Source organism: Chiloscyllium plagiosum, unplaced genomic scaffold (genome assembly GCF_037043375.1).
Source record: "Chiloscyllium plagiosum isolate Xiang-an unplaced genomic scaffold, Cpla_swu_hap1 HiC_scaffold_10, whole genome shotgun sequence".
Lineage (NCBI taxonomy): Eukaryota > Metazoa > Chordata > Chondrichthyes > Orectolobiformes > Hemiscylliidae > Chiloscyllium > Chiloscyllium plagiosum.
The window spans coordinates 92,102,154-92,125,979 of record NW_028270148.1 but is presented as its reverse complement, the minus strand read 5'-3'; the positions used below and the strand labels follow the sequence as shown (position 1 = coordinate 92,125,979).

Sequence of the window (23,826 nt, the reverse complement as noted above, 5' to 3'; positions counted from 1 at the left end):
GATTTCGGCCAGGGAACACGGTGAATTGGCAGGCAACTGCGAGTTGTCTTTTTTTGCAGACAGAACGCAAGTGTTTTGTGAAGCGATCACCCAGTGTACGCTTCTTTTCTCCAATGTTGAGGAGACCACATGTGAGCAATAAATGCAGTAGACTAGATTGTGGGAAGTGCTGCTTCACCTGGAAGGTGTGTTTGGGCACTTGGATTCTGATGAGGGAGGAAGTAATTGGACAGATCTAACACCTTCTGCGGTTGCAGAGAAAGGTGCCATGAGGCTGTGGGGTAGTGTTGGGAGTGAAGGAAGTTCCAGGAGGGAACAGTCACTGTGGAAGGCTGACTACAGATAGGAGGGTAACGTGTGTCCAGCAGTGACATCTCGCTGGAGATGGTGGAAATGGCAGCTAATGGTCCTCTGGATCTGGTGGGATGGTAGGGACATTTAGGAGGCTCCCTTGTTGAAGTTGGCATCATTGGAACAAATGGGATGGAGATGGAGGAACTGGGAGAATAGAATAGAGCCTTTACAGGAAGCAGGGAGCAAGGATGTATAATCCAGGCAACTATTGGAGTCCGTAGATTTGTAGTGGATATGGGTGGCCAGACTATCCCCAGAAATGGAATCAGATGTCAAGGAAAGGGAGGGAGGAGTCAGAGATGGACGAGGTGAAGGTGAAAGCAGGGTGGAAACCAGAAGCAAAATCAATCAATATTTCCAATTCTGGACAAGAGAGGGAGGCAGAACTGATGATATCATCAATATACCAGAGAAAGAGTTGTAGGTGGGGGCTGGAACAGAACTGGAACATGGAATGTTCTACATACTCCGCAAAGAATAACTGGGGCCAATGCAAGTACCCACATCCACCCTCTGACCTGAAGAAAATGAGAAATGTGAAAAGAAATGTTGTTCAGGGCGAGGACAAGCTCAGTCAGGTGGAGGAGGCGGGTGGTGAGTGGGGACAGTACAGGCGCTTGTTCCATGAGAAGCAGAGAGCCCAGAGACCATCCTGATGGGGAATGAATGTGTAAAGGGATTGCACTTCATTGGTAAAGTGGTGGTGTCTAGAACCTGCAAACTGAAAATTCTTAAACTGGTGGAAGGCATCAGAGGAATTGCAGATGTTAGTGTGCAGGGACTGGACCAGGGGAGAAAAGACAAAGTCAAGGTCAGAAGAGATCAGTTCTGTGGGGTAGGAGCAGGCAGAAACAATGGGTCTATCCAGTCAGTCCTGTTTGTGGATTTTGGGAAGTCGGGTTGGGGGTCGATCCACTTGGAGGCAGTTTTGGCAGGGAGGTGGGGTGGCGGTGATGGTGGTCAGATGAAATGAGATTGGTTACTGTAGTAGACACAATGGCCTGATTTTCCATTGCAGGGCCATGGTCCAGGGGAGATTGGAAGTGGTATCTGAGAGCTGGTGCTCAGCATCTACAACATAGAGGTCATTCTGCTGGACTACCACAGCACCACCCTTATCAGCAAGTTTAATTACAAAGTCAGGTTGGATCTGAGAGAATGGAATGCAATCAGTTCCCAGGAGGATAGGCTGGAATGGGTAAGGGGCACAAAGAAATCGAGGTGACTAAAGTCATGTTGACATTTCTCAATGAACAGGTCGAGTGCAAATAAAAGGCCAGAGGGAGGGATCCAAGTGGCAGGAGAACGTTGGAGGTGAGAAAAGGGGTCTATGAGACAGGGAGAGGACTCTTATCCAAAGAAATAGGCATGGAGGTGAAGGTGATGGAAGAAAGAGTTCAATATTGTGTTGTGCCTGAAATTTACACAGAGGGATAAAATGGAGACTCCTGATGAAGGAGTTTTGCCTGAAACATCGATTTTTCCTGCTCCTCAGATGCTGTCTGACCTGCTGCGCTTTTCCAGCACCACTCTAATCTTGACTCTAATCTCCAGCATCTGCAGTACCCACTTCTGCCCTGAGACATTTGAGAGTTCAGTTCCTGCTTGGGGATCCTGCAGCCTTCCGGACTCAATATTAAGTTCAAGACCTTTAGGGCGTGAGCCCTCCCATGTCCTTACCACAAGCCCCACATACCAGGTCTTGATATCACAGTCTGTTATTACACACAACCCATTCTTAGCCACTAACAGTCTCCATTAATAGCCATTCATCCTCACAGCCAGATCATTATCAAGTCCTTTGTCTGTCCAACTGTTCATCTCTCTTAGGGTTCTATCCCCACATCATTTACTCGTTACAGTTACTCGTTACCCCTCCCTTCACCCTATCTTCTGCTTATAAACTGACATTTTCCGAGCTACAATCAGTTCTGAGCAAGGGTCACTTGAACTGATGAAGGGCTGTAGCCCGAAACATAAATTTTCCTGCTCCTCAGATGCTGCCTGACTTGCTGTGCTTTTCTAGCAACACACTCTCAACACTTGAACTGAAACCTTGACTCTGACTTCTCTTTACAGATGAGCAATTTCTGCTTCTGTTTCTGAGTCCCTTACTGTTCATGTTATATATACATGATATAGATGAGATTGTGGCGAGGATTGAGAAGTACACGAGAATTGGATGGTTGGTTAATTGAGGAAGGAGGTCTAAGGTTACAGGAAGATATAGAAGAATTGGTTAGATGGACAGATCAGTGGTAGATGGAATTTAACTAGGAGAAAGTGAGGACTGCTGATGCTGGAGACCAGAGTTGAAAAATGCGGTGCTGGAAAAACTTAGCAGGCCATGCAGCATCCGAGGAGCAGGAGAATCGACGTTTCGGGCATAAGCCCTTCTTCAGGAATGAGGCTGGTGTGCCAGGCGGGCTGAGATAAAAGGTAGGGGGAGGGAATTTGGGGGAGGGGCGCTCGGAATATGATAGGTGGAAGGTGGTGAGGGTGAGGATGATAGGCCGGAGAGGGGGTGGGAGCAGAGAGGTCGGGAAGAAGATTGCAGGTCAAAAGGGCGGTGCTGAATCCGGGAGTGGGGACTGAGATAAGGTGGGGGGGAGGGGAAATGAGGAAGCTGGAGAAATCTACATTCATCCCGTGTGGTTGGAGGGTTCCTAGGCAGAAGATGAGGCGCTCTTCCTCCAGGTGTCACGTGGTCAGGGTCTGGCGATGGAGGAGGCTAAGGACCTGCATGTCCTCGGCGGAGTGGGAAGGGAGTTAAAGTGTTCAGCCACGGGATGGTTGGGTTGATTCGTGCGGGTGTCCCAGAGGTGTTCCCTGAAACGTTCCGCAAGTAGGATACTTGCTTTTAGCCAGTCATGACACAGATTATAAGAGCAGGAAGATTGTTATGGAGTCGTACAAAATTTTGGAGAGTCTACAGCTGGAACACTGAATGCAGTTCTGATCGCAACACTCCAGGAAAGATGTGATTGCACTGGAAGAGGTGCAAAGGAGATTTGCCAGGATGTGGCCCGAGTTAGAGCATTTTAGTAAAGAAGAGAGGCTAGATAGGCTTGTGCTGTTTTCTTTCAAGCAGAAAAGGCTTGATTGCAGTGTAAGATTATATGGGGCATGGACAGGGTGGATAGAATGCAGCTGTCACCCCTAAGTGGAAAGGTCAAAAACAAGGGCAGCATCATTTTAAGGTGAAGGCCATGTGTTTTTCAGGAGATTTGAGCCAATAATTTTTCACTCAAAGAATGGTGGGAATCTGGAATACAATGCCTGGGAACATTATAGAGGCAGGAAACCTCAAAATGTTTAAAAGGTACATGAACATGCACTTGAAATGTCATAACATTCAAGTCTATGGGTCAAATGCTGAAAAGTGGGATTAGTGTAGTTAGGTTAGCACAGACTCATTAGGTGGAAGGACCTCTTCTGTGCTGTATGACTACGTCTATGTTCATACACGTGGCAGGAAGATAACCAGCACATCTTTCAATTTCTCAAAAATGCTTCATCATCCAGCCAATGTATTTTTCAATATTATGATGCCTCAAAGCTTCAAGCATTGAAAGCCAGATGCATCCCTTGAAGCATATCTATTACAGGACAGCCAGCCAATTATGTTTGGTCCTTATGGCAACTTAGGAAAATTGCTCCAACATTTGAAAGATAAATTCTCTGCTCTACTTTACAGATTATACTGGTTTCATATGTACCTATTTGGCAAGAACTTAATTGTATCATACCAAGCACAAATCATTAGAAATGATCAACCGAAACCTTCACAAGTGCACCTCCCTCATTACAATGCCTACTTGTGAAGATGCAAGGGTATGATGTTGGAGGACAATGAAAACCAGGCTCCTTAATGACTATTACTAATGCTTTTAGTAGTCTTCCATACCCCATTAAGAACAAAGTCATTCCTTCAGACCTACAGATCAATATTGAATTTGAGTTTGAAGATAAGACTTAACTTTAATCTTACTCATTTTGGTCACAGCCAAGCACAATAGATTCAGTGAGCTATTCCAGAAAATGACCAGCTGCAACAGCTCGCAGAGACCACCACTTGGTAGCTGGAATGTGTCTTAACAGGTGCCTGAGCTAGCACATCCTTTCTGCCATTCAGAGATTAATCTTGGATTTGATTGGAATACAATCTACAAAAGCAAACTAGTAGTAAATCCACAAATTCTAGGTCACATGAACGCAGAATCCATTTTTTGATCCTACATAAAGAAAGCATAAAAAGTCCGTCTCTGACCAGGCTGTATTTCTCCTACTTTACGTAGATATGACATACTTAGGAAATTTTCCACATTATTATACAGATGCCTGTATTGTAGCTGAACTAGAAGAGTTTGACAAGGGGTGCAGCTAATTCTGGATCACTAGTCTTCTGTACTATTACTAGCATTTTGACAAAGACTACAATATTTACAGTATTCAGCACTATCAGCTGTTCTTGATATTACGAAGAGTTAACCAAACTGGCTGAAGACTGATGCTGAGAAGTTTAGGTGCTTCAAACATGTCTTTTGAACGGATGTGTTAAGCATTGTTGATGAAAGGAATATAATTGCAGCTTCCTTATCAGCAAATTGTTTAATTGTTCACCACCATTCACAGCTATATGGCAGAACTGCACAGCTTAGATTTTAACTGTTAATTATGAGATTGTTTAACTGTCCGTTGCATGCTGCTTATGGAGTTTAGCATCCAAGTAGTCCTGTGTTGTAGCTTTGACAGGCTGACAACGCAGTATAAGGTGTGCCTGGTACTGCTCCCAGCATGTCCTCCTACATTCTTCTTGAACAAGAGTTGACATCCTGGCTTGGTGATAAAACACTAGGCAATATGTTGACGAATGAGGTTTCAGATTATTCTTGATTGCAATTTTCTTGTTGATGATGGCCCACAGCTCCTCGTGGATGTCGAGATTTGAGTTACTAGATCTGTTTAAAGTATATTTAATTTAGATAGATGGGGGTTGGTGCAATATAAGATGCAAAGAACAAAGTTTTGGGATAAGCTGAAGCTATCGGAGGGTTCAAGATGGATGGTCTGCCAGGAGACCATTGAAATAGTTTATTAAAAGTGAAAAAAGTGGCTTATGAGCTGAGGCAAGAATCATTTGAGGAAGTGGATCATAAAATTTGCATCATCGGTACCAGTACATATTTGAAAGTTGACCCTATGTTAGCAATACCAATGCCAGAATAGTATTAATTTCTAGGAATGTTGTTGCTACAATCAGAGTTACAAGGGAAACCAAGTGCAAGGAGCCCCACTTTCTGAACAATTGAGGAGAGATCGACAGAGTGCTCAATGCACAAAAAGCTTCAAAGATCAAGGACTGTATGGGAAATTGGATTACACTGTAATCTTGCGTATCAGTTTAGGCAAACCAATATTCTGTATAATATTGGATCTTTGACAAGATTACTAGAGAAGGAGCAAAACGTCCTTCTCTTGGGAAATAAGGCACGGCAAGTGACTGAAGTGTTGGTATGGGAGCACTTAGGGACTCGTGATCGTAGTTCTACTAGTTTTAAAATAATTGGAGAAAAGGGTAGGTCTAGTGTAAAAGTTAAAATTCTAAATTGGAGTAAGACAAATTTTGATGTTACGAGACAGAACTTTCAAAAGTTGATTGGAACAGACTGTTCACAGGTGAAGGGGTGACTGGCAAGTAGGAGACTTTCAAACATGAGATAATGAGAATTCAGAAGCATTATGCCCCGGTTAGAGTAAAGGGTAAGGCTAGCAAGAGTAGGGAACAATGGATGAATAAAGATTTTGAAGGTCTGCTCAAGAATAAGGAGTTGTCATATATTATGTATAGACTACAGGGATCAAGTGAATCTCTTGAAGAGTACAAAGGGTATGGGGACATTATTAAGAGGGAAAGCAAGAAGGAAAATAGGGGATATGAGATAGCTTTGGCAGATAATGTTAAGCGATTCTACAAATACATTAAGAGCAAAAGGGCCACTAGGGGAAAAATACGGCGCCTTAAAGATCACCAAGGAGGTCAATGAGTGGAACCACAGGAGATGGGAGAGATATGAAATGAATATTGTATGTCAGTTTTTACTGTGGAGAAAGAAATGTGGGCTAGGGAACTTGGGGAAATAAATACTGACATCTTGAAAACAGTCATGATGTGGAGACACCGGTATTGGACTGGGGTGGACAAAGTCAGAAGTCACATGACAGATTATAGTCCAACAGTTTTATTTGAAATTACATGCTTTCAGAGTGCTGCTCCTTCATCAGGTGACATGTCACTTCACCTGACGAAGGAAAGCTTGAGATTTCAACTAAACCTGTTGGAGTATGACCTGTGTCATGTGACTTCAGACTGAAAACAGTCCACATTACAAACAGGAAGTGCTGGAGATCTTAAAAGACAAAAAGTGGATAATTCTCCAGGACCTGATCAAGTGTCTCCCAGGATGTCGTGGGACGTTAGGGAAGAAATTGCGGGGCCCCTAGCACAGATATTTGTAACTTCTATAGAATAGGTCAGGTGCTAGAGGATCATAGGGTGGCTAATGTTGTGCCTTTAGTTAAGAAAGGCTCTAAGGGGATGCCTGGGAACTACGGACCTGTGAATTTGACATTAGTGGTGGATAAGTTGTTGGAGGGAATTCTGAGAGATAGGATTTACATGCATTTGGAGATGCAAAGACTGATTAGGGATTTTCAGCATGGCTTCGTGCGTGGGAAATCAAGTCTCTCAAACTTGGCTAACTTTTTATTTTGCGGATGTAACCAAAAAGATTGATGAGGACAGAGCAGTAGATATTGTCTACATGGACTTTAGTAAAGTCTTTGACAAGGTTCCACGTGATAGATTAATTAGTAAAGTTAGATCACATGGGATTCAGAGAGAGCTTGCCAATTGGATACAAAATTGGCTTGACAGTAGGAGACAGAGGATGGTGGTGGAGGGTTGTTTTTCGAACTGGAGGCCTGTGACCAACTGTATTGTGTAAGTATCGGTGCTGGGTTCACTTTTGTTTGTCATTTATATAGACAATTTAGGTGAGAATTTATGAGGCACGGTTAGTAATTTTGCAGATGACACCAACATTGGTTATCTAAGATTACAAACAAATCTTGATCAATTCTGCCAATGGGGTGCAGAGTGGTAGATGGCATTTAATTTGGATAAATGCGAGTTATTGCATTTTGGTGAAATGAAAAGGGCAGGACTTGTACAGTTAATGGCAGGACCCTAAGTAGTGTTGTCGAACAGAGAGATCTAGAGGTTCAGGCATCATAAATAGACAGGGTGGTTAAGGCTGCATTCAACAAGCTTGCCATGATTTCTCAGACCACTGAGTATAGGAGTTGGGATGTCACATTGAGGTTGTACAGGATGATGAGAGGCCTCTTTTAGAGTACTGTGTACAGTTCTCGTCATCCTGCTACAGAAAGGATGTTACTAAATTGGAAAAAGGGTTGAGAAAAGATTTACCAGGATATTGTTGGGCCTGGAGGGTTTGAGTTATATGGATAAGCTAGGAACTTTTCTTTCATTGGTGCACAGGATGTTGAGGATGGCCTTATAGTAGTTTATAAAATCATAAGGGGCATAGATAAGGTGAATAGCAAAGGTCTTACCCTGGAATGGGAGAGTTCAAAACTAAGGGGCACATTTTTAAGGTGAGAGGAAAAAGATTTAAAATGAACCCAAGGGGCAACATTTTCACACAGTAGTTAGTTAGTATGTGGAATGAACTGCAGAGGAAGTGGTAGATGTAGGTAGAGTTACAATATTTCAAAAACATTTAGATAGGTACATGAATAAGTGAGGTTTGGAGGAATGTGGGCCAAATGCAGACAAATGGGCCTAGTAGTTTGGGAAACTTGGTTGGCCTCGACAATTTGGACTGAAAGGTCTGGTACCAAGCTGTCTGACTCCATCTCAAACTTTTATGGTAGAAAAATTGAACCTATGATATCTTCGTCTTTGTTAATTAGGCCTGTTTGTTTTTTTTTCCCCCAATAAGGAACTGTAAATGCTTCATAGGACACGTCTTTCTTCCGATGGCTTATATAGGAATAGGTTCCCCTTGCACTAATTGGTTGACTGAAATTAACTAACTGGCTTAACAATGCACTCTAACTCCAGAACAAGAAAATAAAATGTGGGAGATTAGAAGTGTAGTTTCTGCAGGTGGGGGAGGGGGTGTTGTGGAGGGAGGGGAAGGGGAACATTATACAAATGGTCGCAGAATTCTTGTAGCATGTGGCATACTTAAGGCTAAGACTTTAATGAATATAGAGGGTCTTTTAAAGAAAATAGTTTTAAGCTAGGAAATAACTATGAAGGGTTGTAGCTGACCACAAAAAGAAGCAGCAGGGGCATTTCACAACAAAGCTTATAGTATAAGAGAAACTGGATAAAAGAACAAGCTGTGAGAAACAAGGAACAAAGAATGCAGACATACAAGGACAGCAGAATGGCCAGATAAGAAAATAACTAGAAAAAAAACAAGTGAGGTAATCGACTTATGATAGGATGGGAAAAGGGAGGAGTGACTCCGCAACTTACAAACTGAATAAGAATGCTTACATGCTCTGTTTTCGCGGGCATTTCTGCTTGATTGCAGAAGTGTCCGATACTTGCAAGGCCGTAATAAATTGTTCTTGTTTCCAAGGCTTTGTCTCAGGCTGATTTGTGAGTGAGTTCTGTTTCTCACAATTGGGGGCCTCGTTCCGGGATCCAAATCTCCGACCGCTCGACACTCTTGGGACGACGGGGAAGGTGCACCTTGCCGATTTCGGTGATCTCCGATTCCCTTGCTTGTCGTTTGCGGTTTGGGAGAGTACGATCCAAACTGGGAGACCCTGGAAACAAGGTGGGCAGACGCAGTGGGTTTGGTCGGGCAACTCTTGTGCACAAGACCCGGGTAGGGAAAGGTCTTAAAGGATATATCCGGGCGACCGGGGGCAGCAGTATTTGCTGCAGGAATTGCCGTGGGCGGGGCGCACCGAAACGACCAGGTAACTCTGTGCACAGACCAAGGTAAGAAAAGAGACCTTTAAGTATTGCCTTGGTGGTTGGGACTTACGAAAGTACGGGGAATTGGCGATATATAAAATAAAGCATATATCAATGGAAAACAGCCCATGTCAGAAGGGCTACTGAGGGTGCACTTCGTAACTAACTTATGGCCAGACGTCCAGAAGAATATTCAAAAGCTAGAGGAGTTGTTGCGGGAAGCTCAAAGTGTCTGTGTGTGTGTGTGAGAATGAGACAGAGAGAGTGTGAGTGTGAGTGTGAGTGTGAGTGTGAGTGTGAGTGTGAGTGTGAGTGTGAGTGAGTGTGTGTGAGAGAGTGAGAGAGTGAGAGAGTGAGAGAGTGAGAGAGTGAGAGTGTGAGAGTGTGAGAGTGTGAGAGTGTGAGAGTGTGAGAGTGTGAGAGAGTGAGAGAGTGAGAGTGAGAGAGTGAGAGAGTGAGAGAGTGAGAGAGTGAGAGAGTGAGAGTGTGAGTGAGAGAGAGAGAGAGTGAGAGAGAGAGAGTGTGAGTGAGAGAGAGTGAGTGTGAGTGTGTGTGAGTGTGAGTGTGTGTGAGTGTGAGTGTGTGAGTGTGAGTGAGTGTGTGAGTGTGAGTGAGTGTGTGAGTGTGAGTGTGAGTGTGAGTGTGAGAGAGAGTGAGTGAGTGAGAGAGAGTGAGTGTGAGTGAGAGAGAGTGAGTGTGAGTGAGTGTGAGTGAGAGAGAGTGAGTGTGAGTGAGTGTGAGTGAGAGAGTGTGAGTGAGTGAGTGAGAGAGAGAGTGTGAGTGAGAGAGAGTGTGAGAGAGAGTGTGAGTGAGTGAGTGAGTGAGTGAGTGAGTGAGAGTGAGTGAGTGAGTGAGTGAGTGAGTGAGTGAGTGAGAGTGAGTGTGAGTGAGTGAGTGAGTGAGTGAGTGAGTGAGTGAGAGAGTGTGAGTGAGAGTGTGTGAGAGAGAGAGAGAGTGTGAGTGAGTGAGTGAGTGAGTGAGTGAGTGAGAGTGAGAGAGTGAGTGAGTGTGAGGGGGAGGGGGAGGGGGAGAAAAGAGCTGTACAGCTAATAGAAAGTTCAACCCTTTGTGATTTGGTTTGAATGCACATTTGTCTGTTGGTGATTGAATGTTTGTGTTTTGTTCCCTAGAGCTTGAGATCCAGGACTGTTTTGAATCTGATTTCTACTATGGAAATTTTAACATGATTTCTTTTAAGGTTAAGGATTTTACAGATTATGAAATAAAATGTTAACTCCTGTTCTTTTTACAGGTCATGACTGCCTTACTATCAGTTTCTAACTAATCTCTTTTATCCTTACATAAAAGTGATTTATGGAGAACAGTTGAAGTCTCAAAAAGCATATGATTGGTCAGATTAATCGGACGAGTAAGGTGTCTAGTCAGGACCCTGAAGGGGGTGTGGAAGAAGGTGATACCTGACCTTGTTAAGATTAATTAAATTAGCAACAACAGGAGGCATGGGGAGTTGCCTGTGTAATGATCAATCTGTAAATAACCTTAAAGGGAATATATCTCGCCTGACAGTTCTTTGGGGAAAATGTTGAGTAATTGGGAACACAACTCCCGGACGCGGGAGAAAGATAAGGCTACAATGATAAACTATTGTTTCATTTGGACTAGAGAAAGTATTAAGGCGCCTGGTATTTTTTGGCCCAAATATGGGTCCGATGAGGACTGGCTGTGTCACGATCTTAATATATATGTCAATCGAAAAGAACCGTACAGTCAAAAAGAATCCGATTATGCGACTTGTTGGATAGGGAGCCCGGGAGTAAAATTATGTCCTATGAATATGGAGGAATCAGGGAAAGAACAGAAAAAGAATGAACAAGGGAAGCCACAATGGGATCCCTTAACGTGTTTGCCACCCCCATATACTACTCCCCGGAACAAGCCTACAGCTCCCAAAGTAGAACCGAGTCCAGACACAGAAAGGGGAACTGACTCTGAACTAAAAGATGCAGAACCTAGGGGGCTCAAAATCACTCGAGCCACCACACGTAAAGGAGGGGCAGAGATAATGGAAAATGTAAAATTATGTCCCTTACGAGAGGTTCCGATTGGTAGCATCGGATATGTAAATGCTACCTTAACTAGCAGTGAAGTTAGGGTCTTTAAAAAGGAAATTAAAAGTTTAATAGAGGATCCGGTTGGACTAGCTGAACAATTAGATCAATTCCTAGGGCCTAATTTATATACCTGGGGAGAATGGATGGCAATTTGAGGAACGTTATTTTCAGGGGAAGAAAGGTATGATTAGGAGAGTGGCTTTATAGGAATGGGAAAAGAAGCACCCAGTTGGGGAAGAAGGGGCTCCAGCAGAACAGAAATTCCCAAATATTGACCCTCATTGGGAAAATAATGACAGAGAAGATAGGGAGTCAATGTGGGATCTATGAGAAATGGTAATATTAGGAATTAAAGAGGCGGCACCTAGATCATAAAACTTTGTTAAGGCCTTTGAAGTACGGCAAGAGAAGGATGAAACCCCTTCTGCATTTCTTAAAAGGCTCAAGGAGGCCACAAGGAAGTATTCGGGAATGGATCCCAATAATCCGATAGCACAGGGACTCTTAAAGGTCCAGTTTGTAACTAAATCACGGCTGGACATACAAAAGAAATTACAGAAATTAGATGGATGGAGTGAAAGACAGATGGAAGAACTGTTACATGAGGCACAGAAAGTGTATGTGAAAAGGGAAGATGAGAAGCAGAAACAGAAAGCCAAAATGATGGCGGCAGCAGTAGAAGAAATGACAAAAAGGAGAATGGGATCAAGGGATAACAGGAAGAGTAGGGGAGGACACGAAAGGCAAGGGTCAGATACCCGGGAAAGGAGGCAACAGGCAGGGTGTTACCATTGCGGGAAAGTGGGGCATTTTAAACGGGAATGGCCGGAATTAATACGAGAAAGGGAAGCCGTTTCCCTAATGACCTTAGATGAAGATTAGGGGAGTCAGGGGTTCCTTCCTCCTTCCGGGAACCCTTGATAAATTTAAAAGGTGGGACCTGAAGGGGAGGAGGCAGTATTTTTGGTGGACACGGAAGCGGAACGGTCATCCCTAAGTTTTAGACCTACCGGTGTTAAATTGACTAAGGAGTATCTTAAGGTTTTTGAGCCAACCCGAATTAGAGGAAATGATGAGGAAATGACAGGACAATTACCAACTGTAGAGTTCAACGATAAGTTTTTAAAGAACTATATTGTGGCGCTCGGCTCTTCTTTGTCTGTCCTTAGGAAGAAGGGTCTGTTGACCCAGACACCTCCACTGGAGTTCGCTGTACATAGAATACGAGCGGGTGATTGGGTCCTGATAAAGACCTGGAAAGAAACCAAACTGCAGCCAAGCTGGGAGGGACCGTTCCTAACCCTCCTGACTACTGAAACAGTCGCCCGAACTGCTGGAAGAGGGTGGAGTCATCACACTCGTGTTAAGGGCCCCGTGGACGCTCCTTCCCCTCCGGCAGAGTGGCAAGCACATCCCACAGACAACCCTCTGAAAGTCAAGCTGAGCAAAAAGAATGGACTGAGATAAGAGACTATTAAGTATTGGTTAAAAAAAACTGTATCCAAAAACAATTGTAAGTGTTGCATGGACTTACTCCTCCCTGGCATACAAAGGGTTAGGGAATAGACAGATAGGGTTGTGAGCTGAAATGAGTGGTCAGCTTTATATTGTCACGATAATATTGGTGCTAGCTGCCAAGGGGGGGGTGGGAAAAATAATTTTACCGCTTTAAGTCAGAATTATGCTAAACTAAAGGGGCATACCAACTGTCCGGTGTGTGCGGAGATCCCACACCATGGGGAATCTGGAATTCCTCTCACGGTAATACCACTTACCAAAGAGAAAAGTGTACAATGTACAACAATTTGACTCGGGCTCAAATGATACAACTTGGAGATCTGACAGGGGTAATTATAACTTTGCGGGGTGGTTCCCTCGACCAGCCCCGAAAACTCTGGGTGCTATCGATGGCCTTAGAGTTTCCCCACCAAAAGGAGCAGTAAATACCACTTGTTTCTGTATTCAGAATGATACCGTACTCTTCCGATTAGGAAATTCATCTTGTGTCTACACCAGCCCAGCTACTCCCACAACCATTCCCCAAGTATTGAATGGGACATATTGGGTGTGTGGCTTAAAGGCCTACCCATTTATCCCTGGCGAGAAGTACGTTCGGAGTGGCGGATAGAACGGGAATGGGTGCTGGGACCATCCAGTTTAGACACTACCTCAAAACCAGAAAGGTTGGAGTGGCTGCTGCTACCTCTCCTATATAATTCCCCACTTGAGGCTATTAAAGAGAGCCCCAGAAATACCTCGGAATAAACAGGGAGGAAGGCGAGTAACCCGGAAAGTAACTGAAGGAGATCGCCTCCTCTGGACTTTGATACTTATGTATGGGACCGCTCGAGCAGTAGAAATACAAATGTTGGCGGCTTCCCTGGAAGAGTTGGCCAACAATACTGCTGATGCATTGGCCGAAACCCAATCCCAAGTAGCAGCCATAACGACCGAAATGATTGCCACTAAGCTAACGACCCTTCAGAACAGGATGGCTCTGGATTATATTCTAGTCGAGAAGGGTGGTGCCTGTGCACTAATTGGAGAGGAATGTTGTACATACATACCTGAGGTCTCCTCTAACATTACTGATATTTCCAAACATGTGCGAGACAAAATCGCCAAGATAAGGGAGGCCGGTAATCGGTACCGGAACAAAAAAGAATGGGAATGGGGGAATTGGGCATTGACTGACTGGGGAAGGTGGTTAGTCAATCTAGCTATCTATGGATTATTGATATTAGTGGGTCTGGTGGTAGGGTTCAATGTCCTAAAATGGGTAATGAGCTGACTGATGACATCCCTTGGGGAAGGAACCCAAATAAGTCATCAGGAGACCTCAGGTATGTACGTACAATCAGCAGGTGATATGCAACAAAGAGAAAGTCAAAGAATGTTTCTAGAGTTCGAGGGACGAACAACACAAATGTAAAATGTAAGATTGTGAACCTCATCGCCAAAAGGCGTAAGAGAGCAGAACATGAGAAAATTAATTAAAGGAGACTTAATAAGTGCAGAAACAACAGTTAGAGAAAAAGAAAAAAGGGGGAATTGTGGGAGATTAGAAATGTAGTTTCTGCAGTGGGGGAGGGGGCATTGTGGAGTGAGGGGAAGGGGAACATTATACAAACGGTCGCAGAATTCTTGTAGCATGTAGCATACTTAAGACTAAGACTTTAATGAATATAGAGGGTCTTTTAAAGAAAATAATTTTAAGCTAGGAAATAACTATGAAGGGTTGTAGCTGACCACAAAAAGAAGCAGCAGGGGCATTTCACAATAAAGCTTATAGTATGATAAGAGAAACTGGATAAAAGAACAAGCTGTGACAAACAAGGAACAAAGAATGCAGACATACAAGGACAGCGGGATGGCCAGATAAGAAAATAACTATAAAAAAAACAAGTGAGGTATTCGGCTTATGATAGGATGGGAAAAGGGAGGAGTGATTCCGCAACTTACAAACTGAATAAGAATGCTTACATGCTCTGTTTTCGCGGGCATTTCTGCTTGATTGCAGAAGTGTCCGGTACTTGCAAGGCCGTAATAAATGTTCTTGTTTCCAAGGCTTTGTCTCAGGCTGATTTGTGAGCGAGTTCTGTTTCTCACATAAAACACATACAATATTGCAGCAATGGCACAGTAAAACATCCAAGACCTTCAAAGGACCGTAACGAAACCAAGTAGGAGACTAAGCCACATAAGGAGATCTTCAACAAATACCGAAAAGCCTGGTCAAGAGAGGTAGATTTTTATGAAGTACTTTAAAATGAGAAGAAAGCAGTGGGGAAATTTGGGAGGAAATTCAAAGACTGCACCACGATTTTAGAATAGAGATGGTCAAGAGGCCAGAACTAGAGAAATGCAAAGATCGTAGATGAGATTTGTCGGGCTGGAGAAGGTCATCAATAATGACATTTCCATTTTTCACAACCTTTATCCTTATGGGATTCTTGACGATTTGAGTTTTTAAACAGAGGCAGATCAATGTGGCTCTGTCCTGTGAAGGTAATTTTTTTGGAAGATGGTTTTTGGAACAGCAACCCAATACATCAATTTTAAGAAACCATATGACTGCAGTGAAGTGCTCAGGAGAACTCCAGCAATGTTATGGATGGAATGCTTGTATTGTTAAGTTTCCAACAGACCAATAATCTATTAGTTTAGTTTTGACTTCAGAATAGAAGGCTCAAGTGTTCAATTCAATAGAATCAAGAGATCAGTTTTGAAGGCAAAACAGTTTTTCCTAGCAGGAGTACAAGATCTTAGTTCAGCTAGCCAAAGTTCTATATTCTATGCAGTTCCCAAGCCTGGAGAGTTTGGATTTTGATCACATTGTTGGACGTGAAAAGGTGTGGGATATCAGATTGCACAATGTTCATGCCAGTTGATCAGAAAAGACTTGTGAAAATGTCTCTGCCATCCAAGTAAAGAAACTGAAAAGAGCCAGTTGAATAAAAGCTTAAAGAATTCAGATAGGAGTGAAATTTCTCTGGCATGATTCTTTGTTAGGCTGTTTGTATAAAGATTTTTCTGTCATATGTCTTTTTTTTCTTTGCGTAAGGATTACGTTCTGTTGTTTACGAACAACTGTGGCCTCAAGTGAGTATGTTTTAGTGACTAACCACCACAATAACCAATTGTAAAAATGAAATATATGATCAATAAAGCTATGTTTCATTCAGGGGTATGTCCAGTATTACCATCATTGGATCATCACATTAAGTAAGATTGCAATTCTTGTGTCACATATTCACTAGCAACCAAGTTACATTGGCCAAGAATGCCAACAAGTTTTGGGGAGATTCAGTCTATAAATTAATATTGTGGCCAGATTTAAATCACTTCCTAAAGCTATAAGGATGGTTTGTTTAGCAATTTTGTCGTTTCTTTGAATAGCAGTCACGCATAGGAAAATATTGTTTTTTTTGCAGAAACCTACCTTTGTATCGGATCATCAGTTGATCAACAGTCAGGTGCTGGTCTGGGATGCTGTCTTTGATTGACGATTGATCTTGTAGATGTAAAGATCTTAGCTGTTCCTCAAATGTGTCCAACAACTTCTTGTTATTTTCACCTTTAGCTCCCCAAAGCTCAGCATACTGGTTTAACTTCCCTGTTCGTGCATAGGGGCTTTTATCTTCCAAAACATATCTGGAATAACAATGTGGATGTTTACATCAGAGGATTGGTCATAACAGATACTTTGATCTCTTCCCAGAAAATGAAATCAATGCAAACCCACCCCACCAAAATACATTTCTACTTGTCCAATTCCAAAGGTTTAATATTTCATTATCAAAATACTGTGCACAATGGGGGTTTGGAAAACTTTTTTTTTTGTTGTGAAGGTATTTGAAGCTTATTAAACTACAAAACAGTCCAAAGTCCATTTACTGTTTACACTACACTGGAAAGGTTTCTGTTACAATACAGTCTGCTTGATATTGCTGTATTAATCCACAATGAAATCAGAACTGAGAGAGCAGAGCTTGTGATTACTTTTCAAAGCTGGGATGAAGAAATCATCATGGGAAGACATATAGTTGGGCTAACATGCAATGTTAGTGGGCAGTATTTGTCGGACATAATGAATGTCATCCTCTATTTTCAACAAAATCAACGCCCTTAATTTAAGAGTTTGAAGACAGTATACTGCCAACCTGAGCTGTATGTATGTGCCTCTTACTGCCTGAACCAGTTGATATCTGAACTCTAAAGGTGCTGTATGTACAATAATATGACCAAAGTGTCAGTCGCATGTCTAGCTGGCAAGATACCAGATTGTAATGTGCTTACAATAAACTACTGAAAAAAAAGGTTTTCCACCCAGTGTATATAAAACACATAAAACTAGCTTGGCAATGATCAGGATCATTTACTCTTTCAAAGACCTTAGTAGGTTTCTCAAAATGTATTAAGACCATAGTTTTATTTTGTTGCCTAAATTATAGCATCTTTTTGGTGTGAAGGTTCCTTTCGTTTTTAGCAATGTCACTAATGTGGTCATTCTGTGCAATTTGACTGAAATGTAGGAAGCTCTACAATGTATATTTAAAATTATACCTCAAAAAGCTTTTCACTGGCTTTAAAATGTTTTGGGATGTTTTGAAAAGTGCCATATAAATTACAGTATTGTTTTTCCCAAAATACTTTATGATTTTGAAGAAAATAAATTCTGTAGTTAAGGTGAGAATGAATGAAGGGAGCGGATAAAGGAAATAAAGAAAACTTTATTCAACATATATATTCAGTCTCAGAATATTCCAAAATGAAATGGCCAATTAAGTACATCTTTGAGTATAGCCACAAATCTAATGCAAGAAAAATGCAGCCTGCAAGCTCGTACAAACAGCACTGAGGTTTTCATCACACTACCTGTTTTCAACTGGTTGACATGGGTGAAATTACAACTCAGACCTCAGAGAAATAAAAGATCTTTACTCAAATGGTTAGTGCAATATGTAATTTAGTGTGAAATGCTTTAAGGTGGCCTTAAAAGAAGCTAATGGCTGACATGATGTGGGCTAAAATGATACAGTAAAGAGAAACAGATTTGAGCATCCAAGCAACTGACATTTATTAGATCTTGGACTCAACTCCTCCTGTGTACACTTTTCAAATGGCGCAGTCAGTAATGTTTTCAACAATAAAATACTTCACAGATAATGAGGAAAATCAGATCTGAATCTTGATGCTTCATTAAAAAGTTACCCCACATCTTTCAAACTGTTCTGCATAGCAATGAATGACTCATTTTGAAGCTCAATTTAATTTCTAGCAAGAAAATTTTCAAAGAATGCAAGGACAAGACAGAAGGAATAATAGAAACAACAGATAGACAAAATGTCATGTTACTCTATTGCCACCTTCAATTCACTCCATTTTGGTAGCAAAAACAGGAAGGCAGATTATCTCAATGGTGATAGACTAGAAAAGGGTAAGGTGCAACGAGATCTGGGTGTCCTTGTATACCAGTTGCTGAAACTAAGCATGCAGACCTGGAGGCAGTGAAGGCGGCGAGTGGTACGCTGACCTGCCTCACAAAGGGATTTGAGTACAGGAGCACTGATGTCTTGCTGCAACTGTACTGGATCTTGGTCAGATCATATGCAGAATATTGTGAGCAATTTTTGTGTCTTTACCTGAGGAAGAATTTTCTGGCTATTGAGGAAGTGCAACAAATGCTTACCAAGTTGGTCCCTGATTTGGTAGGACTGACATACGAAGAGAGATGAGATTGATAAGGGCTATATGCCCTGGAGTTTCGAAGAATGAGTTGGGAGAATTTTCCAATTTGAGGTCACAATCAAATAAGCCATGATCTTTCTTAATGACAGAGAAGGCTGTAGGGGCTGTATGGCATATTACTGTCCTAATTTGTATGTATATACATATTAGAATAACTCAACCAATCACATAGAAATATAAATATTGCGGCTGGAAGAGCCAATCAGATGTTAGGAAATCTGCAGCAAGTGAATGACCATCTGTTCCCCCAGTGCCTTTCCACAATCTATGAAACTCAATGTGATTGAAGATTCCTGGTCTGGATGAGTGCAGTCCCAACAACAGTCAAGAAACTGAGCATCATTCAAGACAAGGTAGCCCGCTTGACTGGAAGCCTATTCACCATCTTCAACATTCACACTCTTTGCCATTAACATATAGTGGCAATAGTCTGTACAATTTACAAGTTGCAGTACAGTAACTCACCAAGGCTTCTCTATTAGCACCCTCCAAACCCTTGACCTCTACCACCACGATGAACAAGAGCAGATCATAGAATCCCTACAGTGTGGAAGCAGGCCATTTGGCCCATGGAGTCCATACTGACCCTCCAAAGAACATCCAACCTTACTCTTTTCACTGTAACCCTGCATTTCCCATGGTTAATTCATCTAGTCTTCACATCCTTGGACACTATGGGCAATTTAGCATGGCCAATCCACCTAACTTGTACAGCTTTGGACTACGGGAAGAAACCAGAGAAATCGGGAGGAAACCCACGCAGGCACAGGGAGAATGTGCAAACTCCACACAGAAGATCGCCAGAGGGTGGAATCGAATGCTGGGTCCCTAGTGCTCTCAGCCAACATGCCCAGATACTTGGCAATACCACTACCTGCAAGTTCCACTCTAAGTCATTGAGATGTACAGCACGGAAAACAGACTCTTCAGTCCAACTCGTTCATGCTGACCTAATATCCTAAATTAATCCAGTTGCATTTGCCAGCATTTGGCCCATATCCCTCTAAATTCTTCCTGTTCTTGTATCCATCCAGATGCCTTTTAAATGTTGTAATTGTACAAGCCTCTACTATTTCATCTGACAGCTCATTCCACACATGCACCAACTTCTACGTGAAATAATTGCCCCTTAGGTCCCTTTTAAATCTTTCCCCTCTCACCTTTAACCTATGCCCTCTAATTTTGGACTCCCCTACCCTGGGAAAAAGACTTGGCTAGTCACTCTATCCATGCCCCTCATCGTTTTACACACCTCTATAAGGTCACCCCTCAACTTCTGACTCTCCAGGGAAAATAGCCCCAGCCTATTCAGCATCTACCTATAACTCAAACCTTCCAACCCCAGCAAAATCCTGGCACATCTTTTCTGCAACCTTTCAAGTTTAACAATATCTTTCCAATAACAGGGAGACCAGAAACGAACACAGTATTCCAAAAGTGGCCTAACCAAATCCCTGTATAACTCAAGTCCTAATTTGAAACTATATCACCATTCCTTCACTGTCGCTGGGTCAAAATCCTGGAAATCCTTTCCTCACAATATTGTGAGCATCCCTACACCCAAAGACTACAGCAGTTCAAGAAAGCCACTTCTGACCATTGCTCCACAGCAATTAGTGACGAGAAATAAAAACTGAAATAAATAAATCTGAGCCAGTGACACTGACAACCTAGCAACAATTATTAAAAAAAACTTATTTGGTAGTTCCTCTTACCACTGAGGTGGAAAGGGGTACAGATGCATGAAATGCTGCTCCAAGTCACACACCATCTTGACTTGAGCAAATTTCTCTTCTTCTGCACTGTCACAAAGCCAAAAACCAGGCACTCCTTACCCAAGGATGCTTGGGGTATACCCTTCATATGGAGACAGGGTGGTAAAGAAGGTGTTTAGCATACTTGCCTTCTTGCTCAGACCACTGAGCATAGGAGTTAGGCCATCATGTTGTGGTTTTACAAGAGTATTGTGTGCAATTCTGGTCATCCTGTTACAGGAAGGATATCGTTAAATTGGAGAGGGTTCAGAAAATATTTATCAGGATGTTATCCGGACTGGAGGGTTTGAGTTTTAAGGAAAGGCTGTACAGGCTGGGACTATTTTCACTGAAATGGAGAAGGTTGAAGGATGACTTTGTTCGGGTTTATAAAATCATGAGGGGCATAGATAAGGTGTATCACAAAGGTCTTTCCCCAAGGGTAGGGGAGTTCAAGACTAGAGGGCATAGTTTTAAGGCGAGAGGAGAAAGATTTAAAAGGGACTGAGGAGCAACCTTTTCACACAGAGGGCGGTTAGTCTCTGGAAGGAATTGGCAGAGAGTGTAGTAGATGCTAGTACAGTTACAACATTTAAAAGAAATTTAGATAGCACATGAATAGGAAAGGTTGAGGGATGTGTGCCAAATGCAAGCAAACGGAATTAGTATAGTTTGAGATAATTGGTCGGTGTGGATGAGTTGGACTGAAGGGTCTGTTTCCATACTATCTGACTCGGAGTCTAATTCACCACCTCCTGAACAGCAACTAGGAACAGACAGTAGATTACTGCCTTGCCACTGATGTCCATATCCAGAGAATGAAACAGCAGAAAATATCGCAGTATTTAGGATAGTACAGTGGCTAGCACTGCTGCCTCACAGCACCAGGGACCCGGGTTTGATTCCACCCTCGGGTGACTGTGTGGAGTTTGCACATTTATCCTATGTCTGCGTTGGTTTCCCCAGGGTACACCAGTTTCCTTCTACAGTTCAAAGATGTGCAGGCTAGGTGGATTATCCATGAGAAATACATGGATATAGAAATAGGCTGGGGAGGCAGGTGTGGATCTTTGGAGGGTCAGTGTGGACTTGAGTTGAAAAGCCAGCTTCCACACTGTAGGAATACCATGATTCTGTTTCTAGAGTCCAAGATCTCTTTCGTGTCACAAAGGAGGCTAATTATCCCTCTCATTTTAAAATAGCGTATTACTACCACATTACTATTCTGCTCTTTCATAACTGCCCTACATTTAGTTTTCTGATCCACGGTGCCTTGGAGTGCATTGTGGCTATATTCCCTGAAGCACTCCTCATTGCTCTCACACCCAGCGAATACTTAATACGCTTTGGTCAGGGCCAGTGTCTGTAGGACCTCCTTTTCTTCTAAATCCCTGCTACTCAGCTCGCTTTATCTCTCACACCCACTACTGCTCAAAACTGTTTTCTCTTAGAATTTGACTATATTCTGGATTAAAATTCCCCATTCATTCCTTCACCTCTTCTATGTATCAGAGTCTCTCCAACATGCACTCCAACTCAATGACTTCCAGCTAGAGACGTATGAGATGGATACATCTCCCGCATGTTTGCTCAGGACACAGCATCATTGTGCACAAATGCCTTGATCTGCAGGCCAGACACACAACCCGCTGTGCCATATTTTATTATTTGATGAGTTCTAGTTACATAATCAGTTTAACAAGAAAAGTTCTACATTTAAGACTGTGCATATACTTTCCCGATCCTAGCTTAAACTATCCTCCTAGCTTAGACAACAAAGAAATTAAAACTCACCATTCAACCTGCTTATCTTATTTATACCTTTGGACTTGCTGTCCTCCAATTGCTCAGACTATTCCTCATTCTGCATAGATTAGAATAACTCTTCCTCCCTTACTCACCAAATTCCCCGAGTTAAGTAAGCACACTGAAAAGTGCACTCTGTTGAGCTGAATTTTGTACTGCTTCCATTGTTAAATGTATAAAATGATCACATTTTCATACAGTTTTATGGGTGTGAGCATTCTTTGTTCATTTGTGCAAGAGGAAGACAATTAGCATGAAAAAGAGTCAATATTAACCAAAGTGCTACTACAAGTAAGCAGATAACAAGGTAAGATCTGTCCCCAGCCAGAGACTGCATTCAGAATCCAGAGCACATAAGCAGGTAAAAAGATTGAATGCACAAATTTCGTGACTGGCTAAAATCAAAGCTACATTCTTCAAATTTGTGAAGCTTCAAAAGAAAATGTAATTCACAATTACATGAAGGAGTATGGTAGCTCTTTGTCCTGATACAACATAAATAATGCTTACCTAGTCATAGTAAGTGCATCTTCCAGGAAATACTGAGCCACTGGAAAAGTATGTCCTAAAATAACAGAATGACAAGATTAAGTATTTTTACTTTCACTTAATTGTACAATTTTGACTTTTACATTTTTTGTCCTTAATGTTACAGAGCTTGTGAATTCAAATTTCTGTCTTTGAAGCAAGAGCACAGGAAAGGTTGGTAAATGTTGGTTCATCTTCATAGGTACAGGTTTAAAAATCAAAAAGTATGAAAAGACAGGCATTGTAGTCAGATTTTATCTGCAGCCAACAAATTCCCATAAATGTACAAAGGTGTTGCAGGTGAAATTTTGTGCTCAAGTTCACAAAGACTTGTACTGTCAGACTTAGTGGCAAGTGTGACACAGCTGACCATTATCTCTTTTGTCTCGGATATCCTTGGTTTTTTGTTTTAAAGTTTAGTCACTCGTGGGACATGGACATTGCTGGCTGGCGGATCCTATCGAGCGGTTCCCTGAGCAGACTGTCAAAGCCATTTGGCAGAATGCCTCATCGCCAGAACTTTCCAACAAGCACCAAGACGTAGCTTAGCTGGTGGTGAGAAGGGCTCTGCCTGTGAGATCCTTTATGCACACCCGGATTCTCAGCCGCACCGCACGCTGCCCTCTAAGCGGCTGCGGGGGGGGGACGAGACTGTCACACATCTCCTTCTGGAATGTGCCTACGCAGAAGTCGTCTGGAGAGGAATGCAGTGGTGTTTGTCGAGGTTCGTCCCGAGCAGCGCCCTGACGCGGGACTCCGTGCTCTACGGTCTGTTCCCCGGGATGCACACCGAGACGAACATCAACTGTGCCTGGAGGATCATCACCTCGGTGAAGGACGCTCTCTGGGCGGTCCGAAACCTGTTGATCTTCCAGCTGAAGGAGTTGACCCCGACTGAGTGTTGCAGACTGGCACATTCCAAGGTCCAGGACTACGTGTTGAGGGACGCGCTGAAGCTTGGGGCAGCTGCCGCCAAGGCGCAGTGGGGAAAGACCACCGTGTAACATCTGCCTGTCTAAAGAAGAACAGGGGGCCCGCG

At 42.7% G+C, this 23,826-nt stretch overlaps 1 protein-coding gene and 1 pseudogene across 4 annotated transcripts in view; one reads left to right on the top strand and one right to left on the bottom strand.

The window, feature by feature from the left end:
* dhx57 (DEAH (Asp-Glu-Ala-Asp/His) box polypeptide 57) overlaps window positions 1-23,826 on the bottom strand; it is a 122,503-nt gene that overhangs the window by 38,578 nt on the left and 60,099 nt on the right. For all 4 annotated transcript variants that reach the window (XM_043696379.2, XM_043696377.2, XM_087991551.1 and 1 more), the window contains exons 11-12: window positions 22,770-22,824; window positions 16,391-16,602 (exon numbers count right to left, since the gene is read on the bottom strand). In XM_043696379.2, coding sequence (XP_043552314.2) covers window positions 16,391-16,602; window positions 22,770-22,824 — 267 coding nt within the window. The remainder of the gene's footprint in view (window positions 1-16,390; window positions 16,603-22,769; window positions 22,825-23,826) is intronic.
* LOC148149013 (uncharacterized) lies at window positions 804-16,065 on the top strand (annotated as a pseudogene).